This window comes from Sinocyclocheilus grahami, unplaced genomic scaffold (assembly GCF_001515645.1).
Source record: "Sinocyclocheilus grahami isolate Dianchi unplaced genomic scaffold, SAMN03320097.WGS_v1.1 scaffold48.1, whole genome shotgun sequence".
In the NCBI taxonomy this organism is placed as follows: Eukaryota; Metazoa; Chordata; class Actinopteri; order Cypriniformes; family Cyprinidae; genus Sinocyclocheilus; species Sinocyclocheilus grahami.
The window spans coordinates 3,563,269-3,588,895 of record NW_015505227.1 but is presented as its reverse complement, the minus strand read 5'-3'; the positions used below and the strand labels follow the sequence as shown (position 1 = coordinate 3,588,895).

The 25,627-nt window shown below is 36.0% G+C and overlaps 1 protein-coding gene across 1 annotated transcript in view; it reads left to right on the top strand.

The window, feature by feature from the left end:
• Window positions 1-2,504: 2,504 nt before the first annotated feature.
• LOC107582944 (stAR-related lipid transfer protein 9-like) overlaps window positions 2,505-25,627 on the top strand; it is a gene marked incomplete at its 5' end in the record, with an annotated part of 40,023 nt that continues 16,900 nt past the window's right edge. The window contains 8 exons of the mRNA XM_016268969.1: window positions 2,505-2,603; window positions 10,420-10,548; window positions 19,848-19,964; window positions 20,048-20,080; window positions 21,318-21,376; window positions 21,506-21,618; window positions 24,633-24,701; window positions 25,368-25,493. Coding sequence (XP_016124455.1) covers window positions 2,505-2,603; window positions 10,420-10,548; window positions 19,848-19,964; window positions 20,048-20,080; window positions 21,318-21,376; window positions 21,506-21,618; window positions 24,633-24,701; window positions 25,368-25,493 — 745 coding nt within the window. The remainder of the gene's footprint in view (window positions 2,604-10,419; window positions 10,549-19,847; window positions 19,965-20,047; window positions 20,081-21,317; window positions 21,377-21,505; window positions 21,619-24,632; window positions 24,702-25,367; window positions 25,494-25,627) is intronic.

Sequence of the window (25,627 nt, the reverse complement as noted above, 5' to 3'; positions counted from 1 at the left end):
ATGGCAGGGTTTGTGTGGGAATGGCACAGAAATCCAAGTTTGTAAACATGTTCTCCTCATAACGAGAGTTATTTTTTCTTTCCACTGAGTATGTTATAAAATGCACCATTTCTAGGCAAAAGTATGTACACACACACACACACACACATACAATGACAGGCGAAGCAGGCTGTTGTGGGTAGGGCCTCCATTCATCATTGGCAGAGTGAAACAGACCCACAAGGTACTACACAAGCTAAGAGCTTCATAACTCTGAGCATTCAGTGGGAGAGTCCATTGCTTAAAGGTGTGTAACATCTGTTGCATTATCAGCAGCAAACAGAACTGGGAAATAAGTTGATTTTGTACATTTTTCAATTAAAAAGTTGTGCAAAACTTACCTTGATATTAGGGCATTGTGAACAGTTGCTGAGGTGTTCCAAATAGTTTTTAGTGCAGTTGCCAGGGTGTTTTTGGATGGTTTCTAGGGTGGTTAAAGGTCAAAAAGAGTCAAAAGAACCATATCTTCAAAGTTGCAGTAACATGTAGTATTTTTTATACAATTTTTATTTGACACATATACACTAAAGGTCAGTTTGGAGTAATCATTTTTGATTTTGAAAGATTTTGGCTGCATTTATTTGATTAAAATCCTTTAGTGAATATTATTACTACTAATAATATGACAATTAGGGAAAAAAATCTTTTCAGTTCATGCTATGTAATATGTTTTAATTAGTCATTTATTCCTGGGATGGAAAAGCTGATTTTTCAGCATCATTACTCCAGTCTTCAGTGTCACATGATCCCTCAGAAATCATTTTAATATGCTGTATTGGGGGCTTATTATTTGCCAGCTATTATTTGTACTAAATTATTAATAATTGTTCTAATTATTAGAAATGTTGGAAAAAAATATTTTTGTGGAAATCGTGATACATATTTTTCAGGATTCTTTGATGAATAAACGTTTCAAAAGAACAACACTTATTTGAAATGGAAATCTTTTTACAACATTGTAAATGTCTTTACCGTCACTTCTGATCAATTTAATTAAATTAGTTTTTTTAATTAATTCATTAATTATTTGATTAATATTTATTTATTTATTTTCATACTTTTGAATGGCTGTGCATCACAGTTTCCAAAAATATTAAGTAGCAAAAACAATAAAAAAAAATGAATAAATAACAATAATAGTTATTATTATTATTATTTCTTTTTATTACTATTATTATTATTATTTTAATAATAATTTAAAGTGTTATTTATTATTAATATTTAAGTTGAACACATATCCCATGGTGGACCTGAACATCTTGATTCTCATCAATTTCTAATCATCAATTTATACAAACTTTTTCACTTCATTTTTAGTCCCATAAAAACTGACATCAACAACAAGCAGGTAGTCCCACCCCAAACTCACACCATTGGTTGAGCCAGAGGTTAACGTTGAAAGTGTTTTGAAAGCACCTCAGAGCCACAGTGTGAAAGTCCACATACTGTACGAATGGCTTACTTATAGCAGTGTGTGCACGTTAAATTAAATAGGAAAACATATTTTAACACTGAAAAATGACACACTGTAAGATGAAGTTTAGACAAACAAGACGTTCCCCAGCCACATGTTGTCAGAGTTTAGATTTGTACATAGTCGTGCTCCTACACTGGATTTCATTCTCTTGCATCAGTTTTATCTGGAACCCGATACGGTAGAGATTGCACAGCTGTCCTCGCTGCTCTCTCACACACTGACACACATATCCTGCTTCTGCTCAGCTGTGCGCCTCATGGAGGAGTTTTCAGCTGTCTGTTTTCATTTGAATCTGACCTTCTCATGCGGCGCAGCAGAGCTGTGCAGACGAATCCTCCAGACCCCCGTTCTCTCACTCCACTGCCCTGTCTGAATATGGGCCTGGATATGATCACAGCCAAATAAACATGCCTCTGAGGATTTTAGAAGGTTTATGGTCAACCTGGAGAAAATCAAACCATGCAATATAAAAACAAAAAAGTAAAATATCAGTTAAGAAGTCTGTTATCTTAGGGGAAAATGTACTTATATTTGCACTTACATTTTTTTCAGAATTCTTTGATGAATAGAATGTTTAAAAGAGCAGCATTTATTTGAAATAGATATATTTTGTAACATTGTAGATGTCTATGTTGTAACTTTTGATCAGTTTAATCCATCCTTGCTGAATAAAATATTAATATCATTCAAAAAAAAAAAAAAGTTATACATGCTCCAAACTTTTGAACGATAGTGTAAAAAACCAAGGCCTGCATATTTCAAATAACACGGTCATATTTGACACTTTAAATGGCATTTTCCCCTCTAGTCTTGGTTATTTTCTGACCCTGGTAACTTGTTATTCTACACACTCACACGTTCAGTAATGAATGAGCCTTTAGCCTGTTTTGAGTCACAAACTTTTAATAAGGCACTAGAGTTTGTCAAAAAAAATTAATATGGTTGTTCTATAAATGTTTACTTGGCAGTGCTCTGAGCAGTGTCTTGAATATCAGTCTGTTTGTTTTTGTTCTGCAGGGAGAGTCTGGATGGAGGACGATTAGCTGTACAAGTGGAAGACAAAGTGGTGAGGGTCCGAAATGTGAAGGTAGGTCCATTTTTGTTTAAATATTAGTTCATATGTAATATTTATGATTTATGGTGCCAGAAAGTACCTTTTTTTTTTTTTTTTTAATTGCACCAGAAATTGGCAGTTGTTGACATTGCTGTAAGAGTTCAAGAGGAGGCGGTGTCAGGTTTAGATGGCTACTTGCAGTATCTCAGCAACAGGATGTTTATAGTGAAAATTATTCTCTTCCTGCTGGATTACTCACTTGATTATGTATTCAGTGTATGAAAAGCATAAACATATTTGATTGCAGAAGCAACATGGTATTATCGCCTTCCTCTTTACACATGAAAACCCCAAAAACCTAAACAAGTAGCACACTTATCTTACACTTTCTAAAATCATTCCACACCTAATTCTTGACTGAGAGCTTCAAAACCTGATTGGTGGGTTGTTCTCTGCTTCTGGACCAAATAGTGTGGTGATGACTACAGGCACTACAGGCCAAAAATATAAAAAAAGATATATTAGTGCTGTCAATTGAAAAAAAAATTAACTAATTAATCACACATTTCTTCTGAAATTCCACCTAACGTTAAAGTTTAAAAAAAATACTTTTGTATTGCAATAATTTCACATTCAATCTTCAAAATAATGTAGAAACAACATAGAGAGAGTATATTTTTAATGTTTGTTTAATGGCATCTTTTTTATGACTGAAGGCGAGTATCACTGATACCAATATTACTGATGTCTCCAAGAAATTGTTCTTTTTTTCCTAATATTTAACCATTGAATATAGCCATTCAACATTACAGTATAATTGAGAGCTATCGATTTTAACATTTATTAGACTTTGAAAAATAACAACTTCTAATGTAAGTTAACTTAAAACAATCTTCACATAAACCCATTATAATAAATGTCATATTTACCTGTGCTCTTCTGCAAGTAGGAAATATACATAAATTGAATAAAGTTATCTAACACTAAATTAAATATAGATAAATCCTTAAAGTTACAAAAGTAATTGATTTTCCTTTTTTTCTTTTTTCTTTTGTTCTTTGATTAACAGACATCACCGCAGCCAGGTTAGGTTATTAGGCTGCTATTATTTTAAGAGCTGCCGCTGCTGAAGATGATGCAGATCTGACATGCACACTAGTAGTTTCATTTGCGCTTTTAATATGAAATGATACAGGCTACAGCGCGACACGGTTTTGTGCGTGCAATTGAAGAGCACGCACGCACTATAAGCACAGTTTAACAGCTGATAGGACAGGAAGATTAGTTTTACTGACATATGGCCTGACAACATCACATCTGACCACAGCAGAAGATTCTACTGAAGCTCCTCATCACCTGGCTATAACGTTTCTGCACTCGTTTAACTTGCACCTGTCGCTGAGGAGAAGTGGAGTGCACGTCTGAAAAGTCTCCTTTTTGATGTTGTCGTAAAGATGTTCTGCATCTAAATAAACGCAACTGTTGTCAAGAAAAAAGAGACGGAAGCAGCAGTTATGAGTGACAGTAAAGACTTTTACATTGTTACAAATAAAAATCTATTTCAAATGAATATATCTGAAATGGCTTTTAATGTAACTGTGTCTCAAATGTATAGACACATTCTTACTTCTGAAGCAGGAAATACTCCCTTGCATTCAGCACTTGATTAATGGATTAATGAAATGGGAGAAGCCACATCTGGTCACCTGCTGTGAGCATGAGAGCAAGATAAAGACTTACTTTACACCAGTTTTCAAGGGAAAAGATGGGCTGACATAAAGACAAGCGTGGAAGGCAGACATTAAAAACAGCTAGAAACACATTTTCACATTGTATTAATTGTTCATGTTGCACACATTAGAGGATAAGTGGTCTATGATCAGATCATTGTTCTTTTTGATACTAGTGTCCCGGGGCAGAGAGCAGTCACATTAACTGAGTGATGAATGTCATGAGCCCAGTGTGTCAGTCGACGGAATCTCATTTAGAGTGAAATGAGAATCCAGAGGTCCAAGGAAGTCTGAAAGATGCATTATTATGTCTTTGTTCATCTAAATGTTAGGCTCTGGATTTATATCACCATCTTGAAATAATCATAATGTTATCAAAGCCATGGCCTAGCTGTTAACACAGATGCTTTGACACATTGTCTAGTGTGAAAGTTAAGTACTAAAGTAGTGCATGTTTCCCAGATCAGATTGTTTGTTATAAAGTAAAAAATAATTTAATAGTTCAACCAAAAATGAACACTCTGTTATCATTTACTCACCCTCATGTCATTCTAAACCTGTATAACTTTCTTTCTTCTGTGGAACAAAAAAGACGGTATTTTAAACATTGTCATTAATCAAACCGTTTTAGTGACAGTTAGCTTCCATTGTATGGACAAAACATTTCAAAATATCTGCGTACATGCAGTGTTATTTTAGTATTTTTATATGCTATTACAGTTATTATTTCTATTTTGAATAAGCATTATTTTTAATATTTTCAGTTTTTGTTTTATTTGAAGTTTTAATGAGTTTGTGCTTTTGTCATTTGTATTATTATTTTTTTATATATATATATATATATATATATATATTTCTTTAGAAATATTTCAATTTATTTTATTTAAGTTTTACTTGTAATAATTTTAGTATGTCAAATATAACTTATTTTAATTGTTGGCAACATTTCTAATTTTCACTCAAATGTAACTTCTCTAATATCTAATATTTATATTTAATTTGTCTTAATGAAAATAATTTTTAATAGTTAACTAACAATGCTGCATACAGGTTTGGAACAACATGAGAGGACCCAAAAAAGGGGGTAAGTTAGGCCTATCTTTTAAGTGCAATTTTAGAGGATCCAAGAAGAGTGAATGAATGCTAAATCTTTTGCTATTACTTTGAGAAGTGGTCCTATAAAATATTTGGACGTTTAAAGCCACACTTAAAAATTCATGAATGTCATTTAAATATAATGTTTTTTAATGTAGGTAACACTGCTTTTGGGAATGGTAGAGTTAAAATAGTAAAGTACTAATAAATATAGTACTTATATTAAAGTACTTCTGTTTCATAATGTTTCGGGAAACCAGGCCAATTGGAGTCATGGCCATATTATCAGATCTGATTTTGTGTATTACTATTGAGCCTAAATATAACGATGCTGAGTGCAATGTTGGGGCTCATTAGTGAAGCTGTGGGCCATATTGTGAGGAAATTAAGTAAGCTGTGGGATTGCAATTGTGTGAATAATTACACACCAGAGCCGCAAATGTAATGTTGTCTGGGTGACCGGTTGGCACTGCCCAGGCATGTTTCTGCACGCTCCTCCAAATGCACATGCTGTGCCGTGAAAATCTGTTCGACTGGGCGAATAATGAGCTGAGATATACATGATCTCTGTTTGCTGAGATCTGGGAAATAACTTGATGCTGAAGGGTCGGTTCGCGTCTAGTCATGCTTGGATGCTTAAGTCATTTGTCTCCCAGCCTAACTATTTCCTATTAATGTTGCTTTTGAGCCCACTAAAGAGTATCCCAGGCGTAAGCTACAGGCACCCAGCCTTGCTTCTTGGCATCAGTGTGCTGTAACATTATTAGTGGAAACATTGAGCACATAAAGGGCTGGTCTCCCAGTAACTGATTACATGAGCTAAATAGATTTTCAATGGAAAATCACTTTTCTCAATAAAGTCTAATGTAGTTTGTGAAAGCACTTAATGAGAAAGAATCATAATGAAGGGTTATCAGCTGCTACAAGTGTTGTATAAGAAAATCTGTATAATATAAAATTTGGCTGGGCGGATAACTAAGTATGTGAAACGTCTTCAATCATTTCAACAGAAAACATGATTATCACTGGCGCCAGTGAGTAGTTGTGTGATGTAATATGATTTATGTTTTAGTGATATTGTTAAATAATACTACTGCTCATATTTGAGGATTTCAACCAACCACTAACCCTGAACATTAAACTCCAGAATTTAACTTAAGAATGAGACCTTAAATTGTGTGTTGAGAAGAGCTGCACTATTGCTACTTAGCATCCACCTAGCAGCAAGCAACCTTATAGAAATGCACTAAAAACAGGGGTGCAAATCCCAGAGGGATTGTTAACCACATAGTTGTTAGCAACATAGTTCAATGATTTAGTGTTTCCCGAAACTATAACTCCAGTGAAAATTCAAAAACAGCATCACAAAATTGTTCAGAACTACAGCTCTGTGTCAAGAAACATATATTCTTTTTAGTATAACATCTTGACTTAAATATATAATGCAAAGTAAGCAAGTTAACATGCAGTACAATCTATTTTTTTCATATATATATATATATATATATGTATGTATATTTATATAAATTTCATTCTATGTCTTTAAGTTTGTCAAGAAAACGCAAGTGCCGTTTTTGAAGAGTGCGAATGTGCTCTTGTAACCTGGGGTAAGGGTGGGCGATATGTAGGGGTGTTCGATTCCAGGTTTTTCGGAGTCGACTCCGAACTCCGAGGGAAAACTTAGAAGCCGTGGTGGAATATTATGTCAGGATTAATAAGGTGTTCTTTAATGAATTCGTCACATTATATTGGTCAGGGAATGGCGCTGCATGTCTTAAACAGTATTGATATTAAAAATAAATGCAATACATACAAATATAAACGTATTGTTTTGTTTATTCTTGTTTGTTTATCATCGCAGTGATCATTTACCAAGAGTTTCCACACTAGAGTCTATTTCCGCTGTGCTGCACACGCTGAATTAACATGACAGCTCATTGATTACGGTAAAAAATAAACACGGATTGAAACGAAATGTATTAATTACACTATAAATGCAAATAAGTAGGCCTAAAGTCTATTTTTTAACACGGCTTTTTAGCTATAGGGGTAAAGCAAGGAAAAAGTATAAAAACGGCAACATAGATGGCACTCGTGCAGAAAAAGTTCTTTATGACCAGCGGGATTGTAATAAGGATAATGCAAAAGAAAATGCACGATACGGCTGTTTCTGTCAATGGTAAGTTTTAATTTAAATTGTTTGTGATAGCCTACTACCTTTTAATGTAAGAAAAGTAGACTGCAGGCTGTTTACATGTTTTGCCACTTGCTTAAGTATCTTAATAACATATAACTCTATACATAATTAATTTTAATATCTTGCGATTCAACATGAGTATGTCTTTGAACGATTGTATTACTGTGTAAAAAGATTATCACTATGCTTAAAAAAAACTTATTTGAAATCAAAATAATGGTGGTAACAGCCGCAGATCATAGCTCACTACAAACATGTGACAGCAGAATGAGCCCGTGCTGCTTCTGCACTGCACATGGTATATTACTGCAAAACGCTTAATTTTGTTTACTCTTTGCTGATATACTGCACTCTACTACCAGATTAAGAATCAGTGAAGACATCAGTGATTTCAGAGTCAATGTACAACGAGAGTCGATTCCAGTGCTGATTCAAGCTCACTATAGACAAGTAAACAGTCAAAGATTAAATAAAAATAAGAAACTAATTACCAGCAATTGGACAAAAAAAACTACAGTAGAACAAAGAAATAAGAAATGCTACATACATTGTATAAAGTAATCAAATGTACAGTATAAAAACAATGCATATTCTTCATTGTGTAAATTAAATATATATTTCTTCTTATTAAAGTTACAAAAGCTATTTAAAAAAAGCTATTTTTTTTTCTCTTTTGTTTGATTAACATGAATGACAGACAGCAGGAATTTTAGACTGCTGTCACTTTAAGAGCTGCCCGGATCCAATACTGTTACACATGTTTTCTTCCTCAGCTGTTTGCTTTCACTTAAGACCTACTGTGTTTATGAGGATACTTGCAAAGTTGGGCATTTTGACACATACAAGTGTGTGTGTTTAACTGTTCAAGGCCTAAAGAGTGGCATAAATAACTCCGTTCAATACTCCCGAGCTCTATGAGGACTGTCTTCACCTGTGTGTGTCTCTCAGACAGCGCGCAGATGTAGCGAAATGAGTTCTCTTTCGCTGCTGATTGTGTTTCAACAGCATTTCTTATAAACTCTTTAAAAATCCTACAATGTGATTTTCTGGATTTTTTCCCTCATTTTGTCTCTCATAGTTGAGGTATACATATGATGAAAATTACAGGCCTCTCTCATCTTTTTAAGTGGGAGAACTTGCACAATTGGTGGCTGACTAAATACTTTTTTGCCCCACTGTACAAATGATAAAATTTCGTGACCATGTAGCACAGCAACATCATGTGAGCATGTAACCGCGATAGAGGTAACAGTCCAAAATCTATACCGGTTAACCGTGTCTACCGGTATATCGCCCACCCCTACCTGGGGGAACCCATGATTGAACAAATCATCTGGAAATGAAACAAAACAACAGAGTACCAAAATAGTGAAGTAGTCTTCTGATGCCATGTTTATTATTTACATCAATAATCTGACATTAATTTGATCTCAAATTGATTAATTAGCAGAAGTTATTACACCACAACCTGTGTGATGCTGGTTGTGACACATATGTGGTTAGTTAATTACATGGGCGACATTCATTTGACTCTTGAGTCAGGGGGGCAAGAAATATATATATATATATATATATATAAATATATATATATAAATATATAAATAAAAGCAAAATGTAAAAAAATTCTGATGTAAGCATCAAAACAATGCCCTACCGTATTGCAACGCATCAAAGCAGTCAATCCAAGTCAAGAATAACTTAAAGAGGTTGCCATCGTTTAGTGAAATTTTAGACTAGCTTTGGCTCTTCCTGCTGACTTGAATGGTGATGCTTCCCATTTGTCAGTTGATGGCCTTTCATTTTTAACCAGAAATGTGCACGCTGCTTTTGATGTTCACTGAAGTTTTCCATGTCTTTTCCTTTGTCACTTGAAACGTTTCTGTTTTGAATCGTTGTTGCCAAAGGCGAGACACCTGAGGAAAAGATAAACGATCAGTTGGGGGACTATATTCTGTCATAAATCGCATACCATTCATTGCTTTCTACTTTCTTCTGTCCGTTACTGGAAATGAAATGAAATTACTGGTTGATATGTCCCGATCTCAATAAAGTTTACACACGCTTTTGGTCCGTGAATTATCTCGCTCGGGACGCGCACTGTCTGTGGAGGTTTGGCCAGGACCGGTTCCAGAATTAAATCAACATATTTTATGTTCTGTCCATTGCCAATCACTGCTATTTCGAGAGTGAATCCCGCATAAATATGCTGATGTCATTCCCGAAACTTTGCAGTATGTAGCCTATATGTCCGAAAAACGAAAGTTTCATACAAATTCTGAATGGATTATACCCTAGAAAGTGTGCAAAGCGTGCTCCCTTTATCACTAAAAAGCGTCACTCATCTTCATTGCGATCATACAAAGTTCTGTTATAATCAGTGAAGCTCTCTAAACTGCACAATGAATCTCTTATTTACATCGCGTCTGCACTTAGTCATGATGATTCACTAGCATGCAAAACTGCACTTAAAAACTGCAGCGCTTTCAGCGGTGAGTGAATTCTGACAAAACGTTTCTGATTGGCCATTGTGTTCAGATATGTCTGTGATTGGTTGCATTGCTCAATGCTGCAAAAACACGTTGAGGGTATTCAGCGCTTGGCTAAGCGCTGCAGCGGGGCTGACATTAGGGATTCCATGACTGACAATTGGGGGGGTGTCGCCCATGGTTAATTATATAGTTAAATAAAATGCATTATCCTAGTTAAGCAAACCACAGAACGGCACTGTGGCAGGGAAGAAGCACCGATCTTAGGAAATGTAAAAAAAAAAATTCTAGTTTATTTTGTGAACTGTCTTCCATTTATCTCCATTTTTTTCTCTATGTAGTTGGAGGGGCGTTTGGACGGGCGATCAGAAGGTTTGCCTGACTCCAGGGAGAAGTTTATGGAGTTTGGGTTTGATTTCTGCTACTGGTCCGTGGATCCAGCGGCTCCCAACTATGCGTCACAAGAGGAGGTGAGCTTCCACTCTCATGCATGTTTAGTGTATCTGCACTGATGTTAATATCACTGATGAGCTTGTTAATCTCCTGTGTCTTGGATGGAGGCTGGTGCATGATAATCGGAGCACTGCAGGATGATAGCGTAATCAAAACCTTTGACCCACCAGGAAAAGGTCTGAGGAAATATTATCCCTCAGCAGAATCAAAACACTGTTCATCTCTGTGAAGGGTGTCTTCCCTACATAGTCTTAGATTTAGTTTATTTTAACCTGTATGTGGGTGCGCAAAGTTGGCTGGATGATTAAGATCAGAAACATACTCTATACAAGTGTGCACATGTAGTTGTGAAAGCCCCCCCCTTGCAGTGATGAATTGTTTTCAAACCTATATCAACCTTACGTAGCTCGAAGTCTTTGTGTTCACTTGCTTGCATAGAGAATGTTTTTGCATTGGTTTAAAGGCGTTCACACCATGAACATTAACTATAAAAATAACTATATATTACTTTTTATATATGGTGAATTATATATACAGTATTAGTACTATATATTACTATATTAGTGTCCACACCAACAAACAATAACACTGTTTATTATATGCTGCTTTAAATGCTCAAGCTCTTTAAAGTCAGGTGGTTTCTGATTGGCTAGAAAAAATGTTATGAAAGTGATTTAAATGATATAATTTTTCTGTGCCGTTATAGTTATGTAGTTGTTGTGTGGACGCTATTCTTATAGAATTAGAATGACTATTAAAAATGTATAGTTATAACATTCATAGTTTTCATGCTTGGTGTGTGAATGGGCCTTAACTCAAACTTTCACAACTTCTCTGTCCTTTGTGAAGTAGAATTGATAGATTTACCGCCAATTATAAGATATTTTGTAGAGTGGGATATTGAAACAATGAGATTTCATTGATTCAGCAATAATTGAAACTAATTGAATACTGTTGGACTGCTGCAAAAACAGACCAACAAGCACGGATCTCATACACATAGTATTCACAGTTAACCAAGTTAAGTTAAACAAGTGAACTATATCTTTCCTTTGTCAGTGAACCTTCTCCTCAGTCACGCCCTGGTGTTCCCTTCAGAGTATCTTTGTCCACACTGTATGAAAGACTGAGCTGTGATGGCCCACGCACAGAGGATGACCTTGCCTGCACAACACTTTTCTTTCTCTTCTTTCACTTCCTCTCTTTCAATTTTGCCCAGTCAGAGCTTTACGGCAGAAGCCTGGAGCTTGCATTCCTTGGGCGGCCTGTAGCAAAGTCTGGTCAGAGAGAAAGAAACTGACCTCTTTTTGGAGTCCTGTGGGAGGGATTCCCATCTGAAGCAAAATAAAAGTCCAGGCAGCCTCATCACCATGGGTGCACTGTGATTAACCTCACAGTGTGTCAAAAATTAAAAAAAAAACTTCAATAAGATCCATCTTCTGCTTTGTGATTTGATATCCTAAAAAGCACATTGTGAGCATGATTTTTAAGACTAAGAGTGTACTAGCTTGTAGAATTGTCCCATAATTTAGTTTGAAGTCCACATGAAATAACAAATTGACTGCTGGTGTTTGAGCATGCTATCAAATCAAGTACAGCATAATTCAAAAGGCGTGTAGCTGTCTACATAAGCTAAGTGTTCGTGTCAAAATTGTCAAAACTGAAGTATACTTTGGGCTTTAGTATACAATTCACAGGACAAAATATGTTTGTCTTTATAAAATGTAATCAAAATCTGAAAATGTGCTTCCCCTCTGGATTGATGGTTTTTCTCTGGTGACATCAGTTTGACGCTGTAGACAAACATCCTTGAACCATTTCCCTCAAAAAAAACGGCAGTTTGCTGTGAGCTAGAGATTGAGAGGATGTGTGTTAAAATCAGGCTTCACCCTCTATTTTTTTTTTCTCATTCATTATTCTAGTTCACTCAGAAATATGTCACAAGTGAAGTCTTTCATTTCACACAGACTCTAATTTTGTAATAACATTAATAGCTGATGCAAAGTTACCACAATTTTAGTGTAGTACCAGTAACTCTAGAAACTGTGGGATTTTGAATGAAACTTTGGTTAGCATGTAAATATTTGCAAGAGTAAGAGACCACATTACAGACAGGATAAATGCTTTTCTCTGTTCAGCTTGCTTTCATCTTTTTTTAAATTTAATTAAATTTAATATTAAGTTTGAATCGTTTTATCCAATCTAGTTTAATTGGTTTTTAGTGAAAAGAGTCTCATGAAGTCTCACATGTTGCTCCTTAATTGGATCTTCCTGTGAACTGCTGTTCTCTGTGGCTTCAAGCAACAGAATGAGACTGGAGCCTCTCCTTCCTGTGGGGTCTCCAGAGATGCCTCAGTGGACGGGAAACCAGCCATGCTCCTTCTCTCCAACTTCTCCCCCACTATTTCCCTTTAGAAGCCAGCTGCCCCTCCCTGCGCTTCTCTCTGTGCATGTGGGAATATACTTTCTGTTTTTTTTTAGTGGCTAAAAGATTGGTGGTTGTCTCTGGAGGAACATGTCTATCTGTATACGTCCATGTATGAAGAGAAAGCAGAGGGTTGAGAGCAGGATGGAGAGGTGGATCAGGCCTTGGAGCAGAATAGATAAAGATGGGTAATGGAAGCCAGCTGTTGTGAAGGCAAGGTTGGATCACATCCTGAATGCATTACTGGGTATTGGATTAAACAGCATCTAAACCATTGGTAATACTTTTAAGTGCACACTTTTGTAACAAAATAACCATTTTTGAATTATTCTTTTGAGTTAGTTCTTTTTAAGGAACCAGTTGAACCAATGCACCAAATTGGTTGTTGATTGCATGAAGGCAGATCTTAATATGAGCTTGCAGTTGATTTTAGGAAAGGGTCAGGGTTTATGCAGACTAAATGATTGGAAGGTCCAGCTAAAAAAAATAATAATAATAATAAAAAAACATAATTTCTCACAATGAGATCAATAACATGCATTTAGAAAATATGTAAGGTGAATTTCAATTTCATGCTGACTTTTAAGCAAAATGTATGTGCACTCTGGTAGTAAAAATAAATAGTTTCAAAGGCATAGTTCACCCAAAAATGAAAATTCTGTCATTAATTACTCACCCTCGTTCCAAACCCGTAAGACCTTCGTTCAGCTTTGGAACACAAATTAAGATTAGTACTGTCAAAATTAGCATACTAACACGGGCGTTTAGTTTTTTTTTTAGTTTAACATGTAAAAAATATTTAACGCAATTAACGCGCATAAACAACACATGCACGTGACGCTGCTGACGTAGAACATGCATGCGCTGCGCCTTGTTTACGTGCAGAGGATACTCTCTATAATGGTGGAATACGTCATTTGGAAGAGAAGAATTGTTGAATAAAGTCGTTATTTTTGTTTTCTTTGTGCACAAAAAGTATTCTCGTAGCTTCGTAAAATTATGGTTGACCCACTGATGTCACATGGACTTCATGTGAACTGAAAAACCTCTTCTATTTCAGTTTTAATTGATTTGATTTTCTCAAGTTTTCACAGCTTGAATAATGACATTTTTGAGAGAGTTGAGATAACATTAAACAAAAGATGAGGCAAGGTGAAGGGCACTGGGTTTGCTTTTAGCTGCAGCCCCTCTCTTGCCACCAGCACAGCTGCTTTAGTAAATAATTTTTCACAGACAGATTGTGCTGAGAGGACGTCATTGGTCCAGAGCTGGAGCACAATGCTGGTTTTCTTTTCCAAGTGAAGTCAGCTTTGTGTTTTTTTCCCTCCCTCCTTCTCTTTATCTCTCTCTCTCTCTCTCTCTCTCTCTCTCTCTCTCTCTCCCCTCCCACTTTTTCTTTTGGATACAGTGCATGACTTTATTATGCTCTTGGTATTTCTGGGTTTCTGTGTCAGTGGCGTGAAGAAAATCTCCACAAAACATCTTTACACACAGACTGACCATGTAAAAAAAAAATTTTCAATGACGCAGAAATGAACACTTGTCTTTTGAACTTTATATTCATCAAAGATTCCTGAAAGGAAATCATGATTTATTATTAAGCAACATAAATGTTAATAAGAAATGTTTCTTGAGCACCAAATCAGCATATTAGAATGATTTCTGAAGGATCGTGTGACACTGAGCTTTGCCATTACAGAAGTAAATTAGATTTTAAAATATATTAAAATAGAAAAGTTATTTTAGCTTTAAAAAAAAAAAAATATATATATATATATATATATATATATAAAAAACAGACATTAAAAAATCTTACAGATTCCAACTTTTTAGTATATGTACCTCTTCATTACTATAGTGTGGACTTTAAATTGTGCTGCAGGCTGTGAAAGTCATTTACCCTAAAATGACCAGCTGTGATACGGGCAACTTTTATTAGAGTGGGAGGAGGAGATTGGGCGTTTTGTGTCTTTTTTTTTTTTATCCTGTAGTTTAGCCTCCTATTGGCTCATTGGCTAATTGCAGCAACAGTTGGTGTCTTGGAATTCCTGCTGAAACTCCAGTCCAGTCTCTCACTCACTCTCATTCTTTAGCTCATTCGTTTTCTGTAGGCAGTTTCTGTGTAGCCCTCAGAATCCCCTGACCTCTTTCCCTCCCCTTGCAAATTTGACCCACATAATGTCTGTGAAAGTATGACAAACGAGAAGCAAGTTGAACCCTTGCCAATCAGCTCTGTGTCATTCTCTCTCTCCCACAGTCCACCCCACCAACCCTTTAACCCAGCTTTCCCTACAGTCACATACAGCTATAAACAGGATCTCAGAATCATAACATGAAAGTATCGCCAAGTCTAGTTGTATTTATTAGCAAGTTTGAAGGTCACATACATTATTTGGATCTTCTACTATATGTGAGCAACAATAACACAGTTTCAGTGAGATCGTTTACTCATAAATGAACATTCTGGCATCATTTACTCATTATTTAGCCTTATGTTGTTCTAAACCTGAATGATTTTGTTTTCTTTTGCATGGATCAAAAGGAGATAGTTAGCACAATGTCCAAGCTGCTCTTTTACCATGAAATTATAATTTGTAGTTGTCGTCACCATCCACTTTCATGGTGTACATTTTGCATTCAGGTTTATTGTTTTGGGTTGTTGATCTAGATTTTATATTTGAAAAATTTAATATTTATTACTTGCATCACATACACTATCGTTCAAAAATTGGCGATGGTCATTTGTAAACAATTTTTTGAAAAAAGCCTCTTATGGTTACCAAGACTGCATTTATTTGATCAAAAATACAGTAAAAACAGTAATATAGTGACATTACATTTGAAAGTAACCTTTTTGTATTTTAATATATTTTAAAATTTAATTTATTACAGCGATGCAAAGCTGTGATTTCTTTTAAACGGTATGGCATAATTGGTACCTTCATATTTTGTATAAAGTTTTTGAATACTGACTTTTTGATTTCATGTTTTGTTGATATTTGTGTGATTCCTCGAGTTCCTGCAATGTAAACCATGTGTTTCTGTATTTTTGTCCCTGTACTGTATATGCAAGAGGAACTGACATATTGGTCACAAGAAACAAGGAGTTTTTCAGAGGTGACTATTAAGAAAGCCACATTTAAAGAGCCTCTCCCCACTGTAGCGCTCCACACACTGATTACAGGCCTTAAGATTTTAAAGTGGGTGTATTACGTACTAACAGTTTATTAATGGAGTTTCTCTCCTCCTTTCGTATCCATCCCTCTTTTCTGCTTGAATAACTAATCTTGAAGCATCCTGCTTTCAACCTCTCTTTTACTACGTCTTTAACCACAGCATTTAAACCCTTTAACCGAGAAGCCAAGACCGTACCCACGCTAGTGTTGTTTGTTATTGAAAGACGTCATCTCCCTTAATTTAGACCGCCTGACTCTTCCTTTCCACTGCCCCGCTTTTGGGTTTGCCCCTCCCTGATCGAGCGTTTCCTCGTAGGGGTCTTTGGGAGCACGTTGCCCGAAGCACTAACCTTCTGGACAACTTCCTGTCCAGAATCAACTCTATATTCAGCTTTCCTCTTGCATTGTGACCAAAAGTCCAATTGTTTTTGTTTGTGGTATGAGGAAGGAAAAGGAGGAAAGCAAACATCAGATGCTTTTGTCCAAGGTTTCTTATGGCTGTACACATGCACACATTCATAACTGCATGCACAAACATAATCATAGAGGGGATTTAATTCAATTATTATTATTCTGTGGTCATATTGTATTGCGGTCACATTTTTTTCTGTAAAAATAACAATGTGAATGAGGCAAGTGGAAAGAGATTTTTTTTTTAAAAAGGTGACTATGAAAATCTGACTTTTTCTGCGTTTAAGTGCTATAATCGGAAAAATGAACAACCCAGTAGTTTATTTGTTAAGCCTTTCTCTGAAAACTTGTGAATGAGCGCGTCAGATTTCGCTCCCCCCGTGACTTAGAAAGTGGATCTTATTATAATATTACCGCCCCTTAATCTGCACGTTTCCACCCACGGCACCACCATTGTGTTTTCGCAAGGGACAACAGTGTACCAGTTCTAATGCCATGGCGAAAGTTCAAGCAAAGCATGCTAACTGTTCTGTCTTTGGCTGCACAGATGAGCACAGAACACTATTCAGAGTCCCAGCCTCAGAGGAGACAACAGAGCAGTGGATTTATTGATTTATTTACTGTTTATTACACTGCTACCACACAGATCTAATATAAACATGCAATTTCTTTCCCAGCTGTTTACATTCACTGACATAACCGACTGTTTTTGTGTGTTTTTAACATAAACTTTAAGCTCAATAAGACATGAAAGAGTTTAGTACTCAGCTGATTTCTGTGCGTTTGCGCTCAGAAAACCGTATATCAGAAGTCACCGTATATCATTACCTTCTCTGAAAACGTTGATGGTGCTTCTAAATGTTTTTAAATTGTTAGCAAAAGTGAACAAATTTAGCTTTTAGTGAAGTTAGACAAATTACTTGTCGTGTGCCAGTTCACTACTACCCACTCTAAGCACATTGCTGTTTAAGAAGTTGTTATAGAGTGCTCAGGCAAAAGTCCAGTGGTGACAGGGAGAGCAAACTAAAAGAACATGCTGTGACAGTGAAAAAAAGCATCGTGCATGAGCAGAGTTCAGTGGAGAGTGAGTTAAGATGGACTCCTCTAACAAGCTCCCTCACTGATTCTTTCAAGCTGAAGAAGCTCAGAGCTCAGGCTAATTAGAGTGAGTCAGACAGAAGCGACTGCTAGATGCTGATCGGCTCTCCCTGCAGACAGCATCCCAATTAGCCTCTACTCACACCCTACACAGAGACCGCAACAGCCCCAGGACTCTTCTCATCTCAGCCAAATACATACCTGGGTTACAATACCCTGAGAGAGTCTCTTGTTTTGCTGACTCACTGGGTTTTCAATGGACGTGAAGGTCAAATTACTTTCTCTCTCCCACACCTGTAGTACACAATGAGAAATATTGTCTTTTATGCATTTAGTTTTTGTAATGCTTTTGAAAGTTCATGAAGATAGACAAAGGTGTGTGAAAAACAATCGTTTGGCAGTTGAGCATTAACCTGTTTTTCTTTTTTTGGCTATTAATACCTCCTTTAAGAGTTGGCATGAGGGAAAGGCTGTTTGAAGAATATATTACAGTGCCATTTACTGGCCAATCTTATAGATTTTGCTTTGTTTCTAGCTGTTAAACATTATTATAATGTGTACATGCTTTCTCTCGGAGATCTACAATGGCTCTTTTATTACCCATCTACACAGTTACTCTACTATAATAGGGGTTGTTTTCTTACTGTACATGTCCAGAGTGTCAGACAGTCTTACAGGCATATAGTTCACCCCCATGTTGCTCCAAACTTGTATGATTTTCTGTGGAACGTAAATGGAGGAATCTGAATAATGTAAAGTTACAATGAATAGGAAATGGAGCTTTTAAGCTTTAATAAATAAAATTGCCATAAAAGTGTCCACATGTGTTACATGTGCAATTCATAATAATCCTAAATAAAGGAATCTGAATAATGTAAAGTTACAATGAATAGGAAATGGAGCTTTTAAGCTTTAATAAATAAAATTGCCATAAAAGTGTCCACATGTGTTACATGTGCAATTCATAATAATCCTCCCCTCCAGTGGTCTGTTAATTGTCCCAAGGAAAACATCAGTCAGATTTGTGAATTAAACATCCAGACCAGTTTTGTGAAATGAATAAACCGATTCATTGAAAAGATCAGTCTAAAAAAAAAATCTTTCACAAATTGCGATTATAATATCATAATATTAGTTTTTGAACTATTCCTTTAAATTTAAATTTAAATTTAATTTTAAACTATTCCCCAACCCTACTATGAGCAGTAGTAATGCTGAAGCTTGCCTCTGTAAAATAGTGATGCACTGGTTTTTTGGGGGGTTTTACTTGGGTTTACTGAAACCCAAATTAAAGTTTTCACTTAGCCAAAAAAGGAAACCGAAAATAAAGCTTGGGTAATTGAACTCTGCTTGCTTTCTAATGTGTTGTGTTCTCAAGTGATAAATTAAACCAGTCGTAATCATGTTATTTGGCAATGAACCGCCTGTCGATATTTCAGCCGAACATATTTTACATATTGCTACTCTAGCGTCATTTTTGGTCACGATGAAGTGTGTCCACACTATGTGCATGAAAGAGACACTGACACAGCCCAAATGCAATATTGGCAAAGCTAATTAAACGTTACTGTTTCGGTCAATGGTTTCGGGCCTCCAAAACTATTTCGGCTAAACCCAAAAGCTGTTTTAGCCGAATATTTTTGGTTGCTGCAATTTTGATGCATCACTACTCTTTAGAAACAGCAAAGTTGATTGAGAACTTTGCCCTCACCAGACATGTGTCAAGCCAGTGGCGTAACCAAGATGAAGTGTAATACAAACAAATGCCAGCGTAGTGGAACATTCTTTCAAAGCGATTTCATTAAGACACGGGTTCAATCATTTTGAAGAAAAATAGACTGAAGGAAGAGAAAGAGGAAAATAAAGCAGTCCAAGTGGGGCTGGTGAGAGAGCAGTAGGTCTCTGTTTTCATTTCTCCTCTCCTTACAGTGAGAACGGCACACACTCTGAGAATCTCAGGCGAACACAGATGCAGCATATTCTCTTTGCTCGAAACCTGCACAAACATAACCTTCAGAGAACAGGCTCTCTCTCTTTCTCTCCAATAAACACAGATCAACAATCACATTCTGTCAATAAACCCATTCAAAGAGCACAGAACAAGAATGTCACCTGTGTGTCAGAACATTAGACTTATTAATAGAAATTACAATAAAGTGCTTTTCTTAAAATTTGTGTGTCAAAAGTGTGCTTTCTCCACCTGTAGGTGTTTCAAGACCTTGGTGTGTGTGTCCTGTCTGGAGCTTCAGAGGGGTATAACGTGTGTCTGTTTGCGTATGGACAGACGGGCTCAGGGAAAACTTACACCATGATGGGCACTCCAGTGAGTAACAACTTGTATGAGATAAAGACATTGGTGAAGCACTATTTCAACCTAAATATTATGTGTCCTCTTTATCTGTGCAGGACTCCATTGGACTGACACCAAGGATCTGTCAAGTAAGTTACTGGCATTTAAGGGAAAGTTCACCCAAAAATTTTAATTCTGTCATCAATTACTCACCCTCATGGCGTTCCAAAGCCATAAGACTTTCATGATTTTTGTCCCCACACAACCACATTTTGATGTTTCAAAAAGTATAAAGACGTTGTAACTGTAAACTTCAGAGGTTTAATTCAAGTCTTCTGAGGGGACACAATCAATTTAAACAGAAAATAGAAGATGTTTGCTGACACATGCATCAAGTGAGTATGGTCAAGTTTGTGCTTACCATATTTGATGTGCTCTTATGTATGTTGATCAATGATCATAAAAAAGTGGTTGTGTCTTTTTGGAAGGCTTGGATTAAACCTAGGGCCCTATGATAAAACGCGGTCGGAATTGTGGAATCCAGTCATAAAAATAGAATTTAATGTATAATGCAGAATGTCAAGGAATTTGCCAAACTATGGATGAATAAATCAAAAATAGGTCAGTACACTTAAATCAAAACGTGATATGATCTAGTGTCTGTGAATATTAAGCCTCAAAATACTATTTAATTATGGATCCTGTTCCGCATGTCTCTGTATGAAAAAATAGTGCAGGTTTCGTTTACTACACACATACTAAAGAAAAACCTAAATACATAACACCGTATATCTGAAAAAAAAAGAAAAACGTTTTTTTATATAAAATCAATTATTTAGAGATGCTTTTGATTATTAAAATTGAATGAAACCATTAAAATGGAATTCAGAAAATTAATGGAAAACAGAATTTGGTACAAAAAAAAGAGAAAAAATAAAACATTTCATAGGGCCTTAAAAATTTATTTTTGTTAAACTTAATAAATTGCTGTTAAATTGTGTAAGTTTCATGATTTTAATTAATTAGAAATGCTTTTTGATTAATACAATTGAATTGAACCATTAAAACATTAGAAGAATTAAAGTAGGGAAAGTAAAAAATAAAATTAATTTCATAGGGCCCTAGATTAAATGACTTGATTCATATGGATTACTTTTATAATGTCTTTTGAGCTATTTGAAGCATCAAATTTTTGGTTGCATGGACTTTCAATGGAGGAACAGAAATCTCTCAGGTTTCATCAAATATGACTTTGAAGATGAAGGAAAATTGTATGGTTTTGGAATGACACGAGGGTGAGTAAATGATTTGAGTACGTGATAATGGGGTTACCTCCTATGAATATTTTCTTACTAAATAAGCCTCTTTTTTTATCCTTTGTTAAAGGGTCTTTTTAGGTCTGGAGTTGAGTCTGCAGATGGACAGAGCTGTAGAGTTGAAATAAGGTGAGAAGGAAACCCTCTGTTTCCTTTTCTTTTACTCTTTCGCAACAGTATCAGCAAGCCTATCCTGAGAATGAAGCAAGAAGTATGCCTGTAAGCAAAAGCAAATCACAACCTCATTTTCCCTCTCAGTTTTTTAGAGATCTATAATGAGCGTGTGCGTGATCTGCTGAGAGGGGCGGAGCAGAAGAAGCCAGCACCCCTGAGGGTTCGAGAACACCCAGAGAAGGGGCCCTATGTGCAGGGTGAGTGTTCACAAAAGCAAACGTAAAATGCCCTTCATGCTGATTTGTTGTAGAAAGAAGTCTGGTGAAACCCTTCAAACAAAGTCAAATTACCTTGTGTAACCAGTACTAATGAAAACATGAGGAAAGCGCTCACTGTGTTATAACGTTTGATGAATGATTGTGTATTTTTATTAAAGGGGTCATATGATGTTGCTAAAAAGAACATTATATTGTGTATTTGGTGTAATGCAATGTGTTTATGCGGTTTAAGGTTAAAAAAACACATTATTTTCCACATACTGTACATTATTGTTTCTCCTCTATGCCCCGCCTTTCTGAAACGCGTCGATTTTTACAAAGCTCATCGGTCTGAAAAGCGATGTGTGCTCTGATTGGCCAGCTATCCAGTGCGTTGTGATTGGCCGAATACCTCAAGCGTGTGACGGAAATGTTACGCCCCTTACCATACTGTGATGCCGTGTACCGTGAGCGGATTACAATACTGTTTTTGTACAGTATGGGGTCAGTAGGATTTTTTTTCCTAAAGAAATTAGTACTCTTATTCAGCAAAGATGGATTCAATTGATCAAAAGTAACATTGAACACTTTTATAATGTTTAAAAGATTTATATTTCTATAATTATATTTATATAACCTTTTATTCATGCAAAAATCCTAAAAAAATCACGGTTTTCACAAAAAATATTAATCAGCACAACTGTTTTCAACAGATAATAATAAGAAATGTTTTTGGGCACTAAATCAGCATATCCATCACAGGAATAAATGGCATTTTAAAATGTATTAAAATGGAAACCAGTTATCTTCAATTTTAATAATATTACACAATATTACTATTGGTCACACTTTATTTTAAGGTACAATTCTTGCAATTAGCAAACCATTAACTATGACTTTTTTCCTCAGTAAACTCCTAATTTGCTGCTTATTAATAGTTAGTAAAGTAGTTATTAATTTGTCACCCTCATGTCGTTCCAAACCTGTAAGACCTTCATTCATCTTCGAAACACAAATGAAGATATTTTTGATGCATTCGAGAGCTCTCTGACCCTCCTATAGATAGCAAGGATCCTTACACAATCAAGGTTCAGAAACGTAGCAAGGAGATCCATAAAAATAATCCATGTGGCATCAGTAGTTCAACCGTAATTTTAGGAATCTACAAGAATACTTTTTGTGCGCAAAGAAAAAAAAAAAGATTTTATTCAACTATTCGTCTCCTCCGCGTCACCCTGTAGCACCATTTTGGAGCGTGTCACATATGTAAACAACGTATGCTGTTATGTGTCAGTACGCGGATATTCTGTTTACGTTGTTTATGCTTTGATCTGAACGTAAATAACGTATCCGTGTACATACGTTGCATACGTTGTTTACGTATGTGATACTCTCCAAAATGGCGCTACAATTTTTTAATAAAGTCGTTATTTTTGTTTTCTTTGCACACAAAAAGTGTTCTCGTAGCTTTGTAAAATTACGATCGGACCCCTGATTATTTTACCAATCTCCTTGCTACGTTTCTGAGCCTTGATCGTGTAAGGATCCTCACTGTCTATGGGAGGGTCAGAGAGCTCTCGGAATTCATCAAAAATATCTTAATTTGTGTTCCGAAGATGAACGAAGGTCTTGCATGTTTGGAACGACATGAGGGTGCGTAATTAATGACAGAATTTTCATTTTTGAGTGAACTATCCCTTTAACAGCTCAAACAGACTAAGTACAACATACGTATTGGCTATCAAGTAATTAGATTACAAATTAGTTGTATTGAGTGAGAATTTGACAAATGAGATTTCAATGTGGGTTGGACTACTTTGCACCATCAACAGTAACAAAAACCAAGTCTTGTTGTCCTGTGCTGTTCACTGTTGAAGTTGGTTAGGATTAGGGCTGCCGAAACTCTGTGCTTGCCTTACATACATGAAACATATACAGTATCTATAGCGAAATGTCTACTTTTAAATGAATCAATTCAAATGGAAAACAAATTTTCAGTTTATGTAATCTGATTATGAAACATGCATATCAACTGTGGAGTCAGTGTCGTCGGCTTCATCACTGCAGCCGAAAATGCAGAAAACACTAGTTTGTCAATGAATTATTATGATGTTAAGGCAGTCTTCTTGCTGTTTTTTCCCTGAAGTATTCATAATCATTTCTTCTGTGGTGCACTGTTGCAAGCTGACTATAGGCAATTAAAGGCTCATTATTATGAATCGCATGGTTTATTAATATAAGCGTGCGATTAGACGACTAATCGCTTAAAATGAATGGCTATTAGTTGATCAGAAAATCTTCAGTCAAGGACTAAGCACTAGTTAGGATTAAAATGGAATGGACACTTGTCAGGTGCCTGGTTAGGACATGGTGTTACAAAGCCAATGATTTCCATATTCATATAAAACAAAAGTTGTGCAAAAGTGACTGATAATTGCCTTTTCCATCCACAGCAAAGGAATCCCAGTCCATCTCTCAGTGATGAGAGAGAAGGTAGCTTGTCTGATATAGTCCTACAGAATGAACTGAAGGTTAGTTCATATTAATTCTGAGCTAGTTCTGTAGGAGCTCTTATTTATGTACAATCCTTGTTAAAAGGTCGGGGCCAGTAAGATTTTTTGTTTTTGAAAGAAGTCTCTTACAATGTGGTCCAGACATTCCCTCCTCTTCTTTTCACTTTCCTCTTTCGTACTTTTGTGTGATTGTGCAGGAACATTTTAGTGAGAGTTACTCAGTGGTGTTTACGTAAATCTGTGCTAAGAGGTTGGTCCTGATTGCCCATAAAAGGTTAACGACTGTGCAATTTCAACAGTTTCCTTGCTTTGAAAAGCTAAAGCCACCTGGGAATGATTGTGCGCCCATGTGTCCAGGGTGATATAAGCGGGTGTTTTATCCTTTATAAACAGTAGACAAATCCTTTGCTTGGCTTTGAGGCGTATAAGGAACAAAAAATAAGACATGGAAGTATAAATGCTAATAAATGCTCTTAATGACTTCTATTAATGTTTGTTTTATTTTGGTGCTACAGGAAGGGGTAACAAGAATCGGGCCTCAGGATGACAATCTGGAAGAGCCTCACATAGGTATCTCATATTCATCTCAGCATCTTTAAGTACTATGGTCTATTTACATCTGGTAATAACAGCATTAAATAGTGCTGCAGGGATGACGCATTTTTGTAGGCCAAAAACTAGAAACAAATTAGCAATTTTAGAACTTCCAGTTCCATCGTCCCAAAATCAGTGTTTTTTTTATGGGTGTTTAGTTAAATGCCTGAAATAACGCCTGCAGTTAATACAAGCATAAGACATTTTCACATTTTATTCGAAGACCCCTTGTGACATTTTCAAAAAAACTTTTACTTGTCTTAAAAAAGATGGTTGCTAACAAGTGAATAAATGAGACTACAGAGGTTAGTTGTTCATTAGTTGTGTTCATTTGTGAAGATTATCATGATAAACAAAACATGTAAGTATAATAAACATTTGTTTGTCTCAGAGCTTATTTTCTGCAATAATCCAAAAGCCAATGGAAATATCTTGTTGGGTTGGCCTACAAAAATATGTCATCATTGCAGCACTCTGTACTAGTGTAAATGGGATCTAAAGCATCTTGTGATCCGATTATTCAAACCACTTTCGGAGGTGGTCAGGGACGCATATATACAAAAATAGTCTGTTAAAGTCCTGTTTAGCAATATATTTGTTTTAAGTGGACAGCAGTGATTGACTTGCTCCTCAACCCCTCAGTCTTGCCAGAAGGTTCCTCCTGCGAGATTGAGAATAAGAGTGGGGTGGTGACTCTGAAGCCGGTCTCAGGGAACATCTGCATAGTCAATGAAAGAGAGATCAAGGAGCCCTGCAGACTTCCACAAGGTAAATGAAACGTTCAAAATACAAACCATTATACCCAATTCATGTAAAATAAAATCCAAATAAACAAAACAAAATAATATATTTACATTAGTAGATACTGTGAGTATCCTGATGTATCATTGTGCATCTCTATT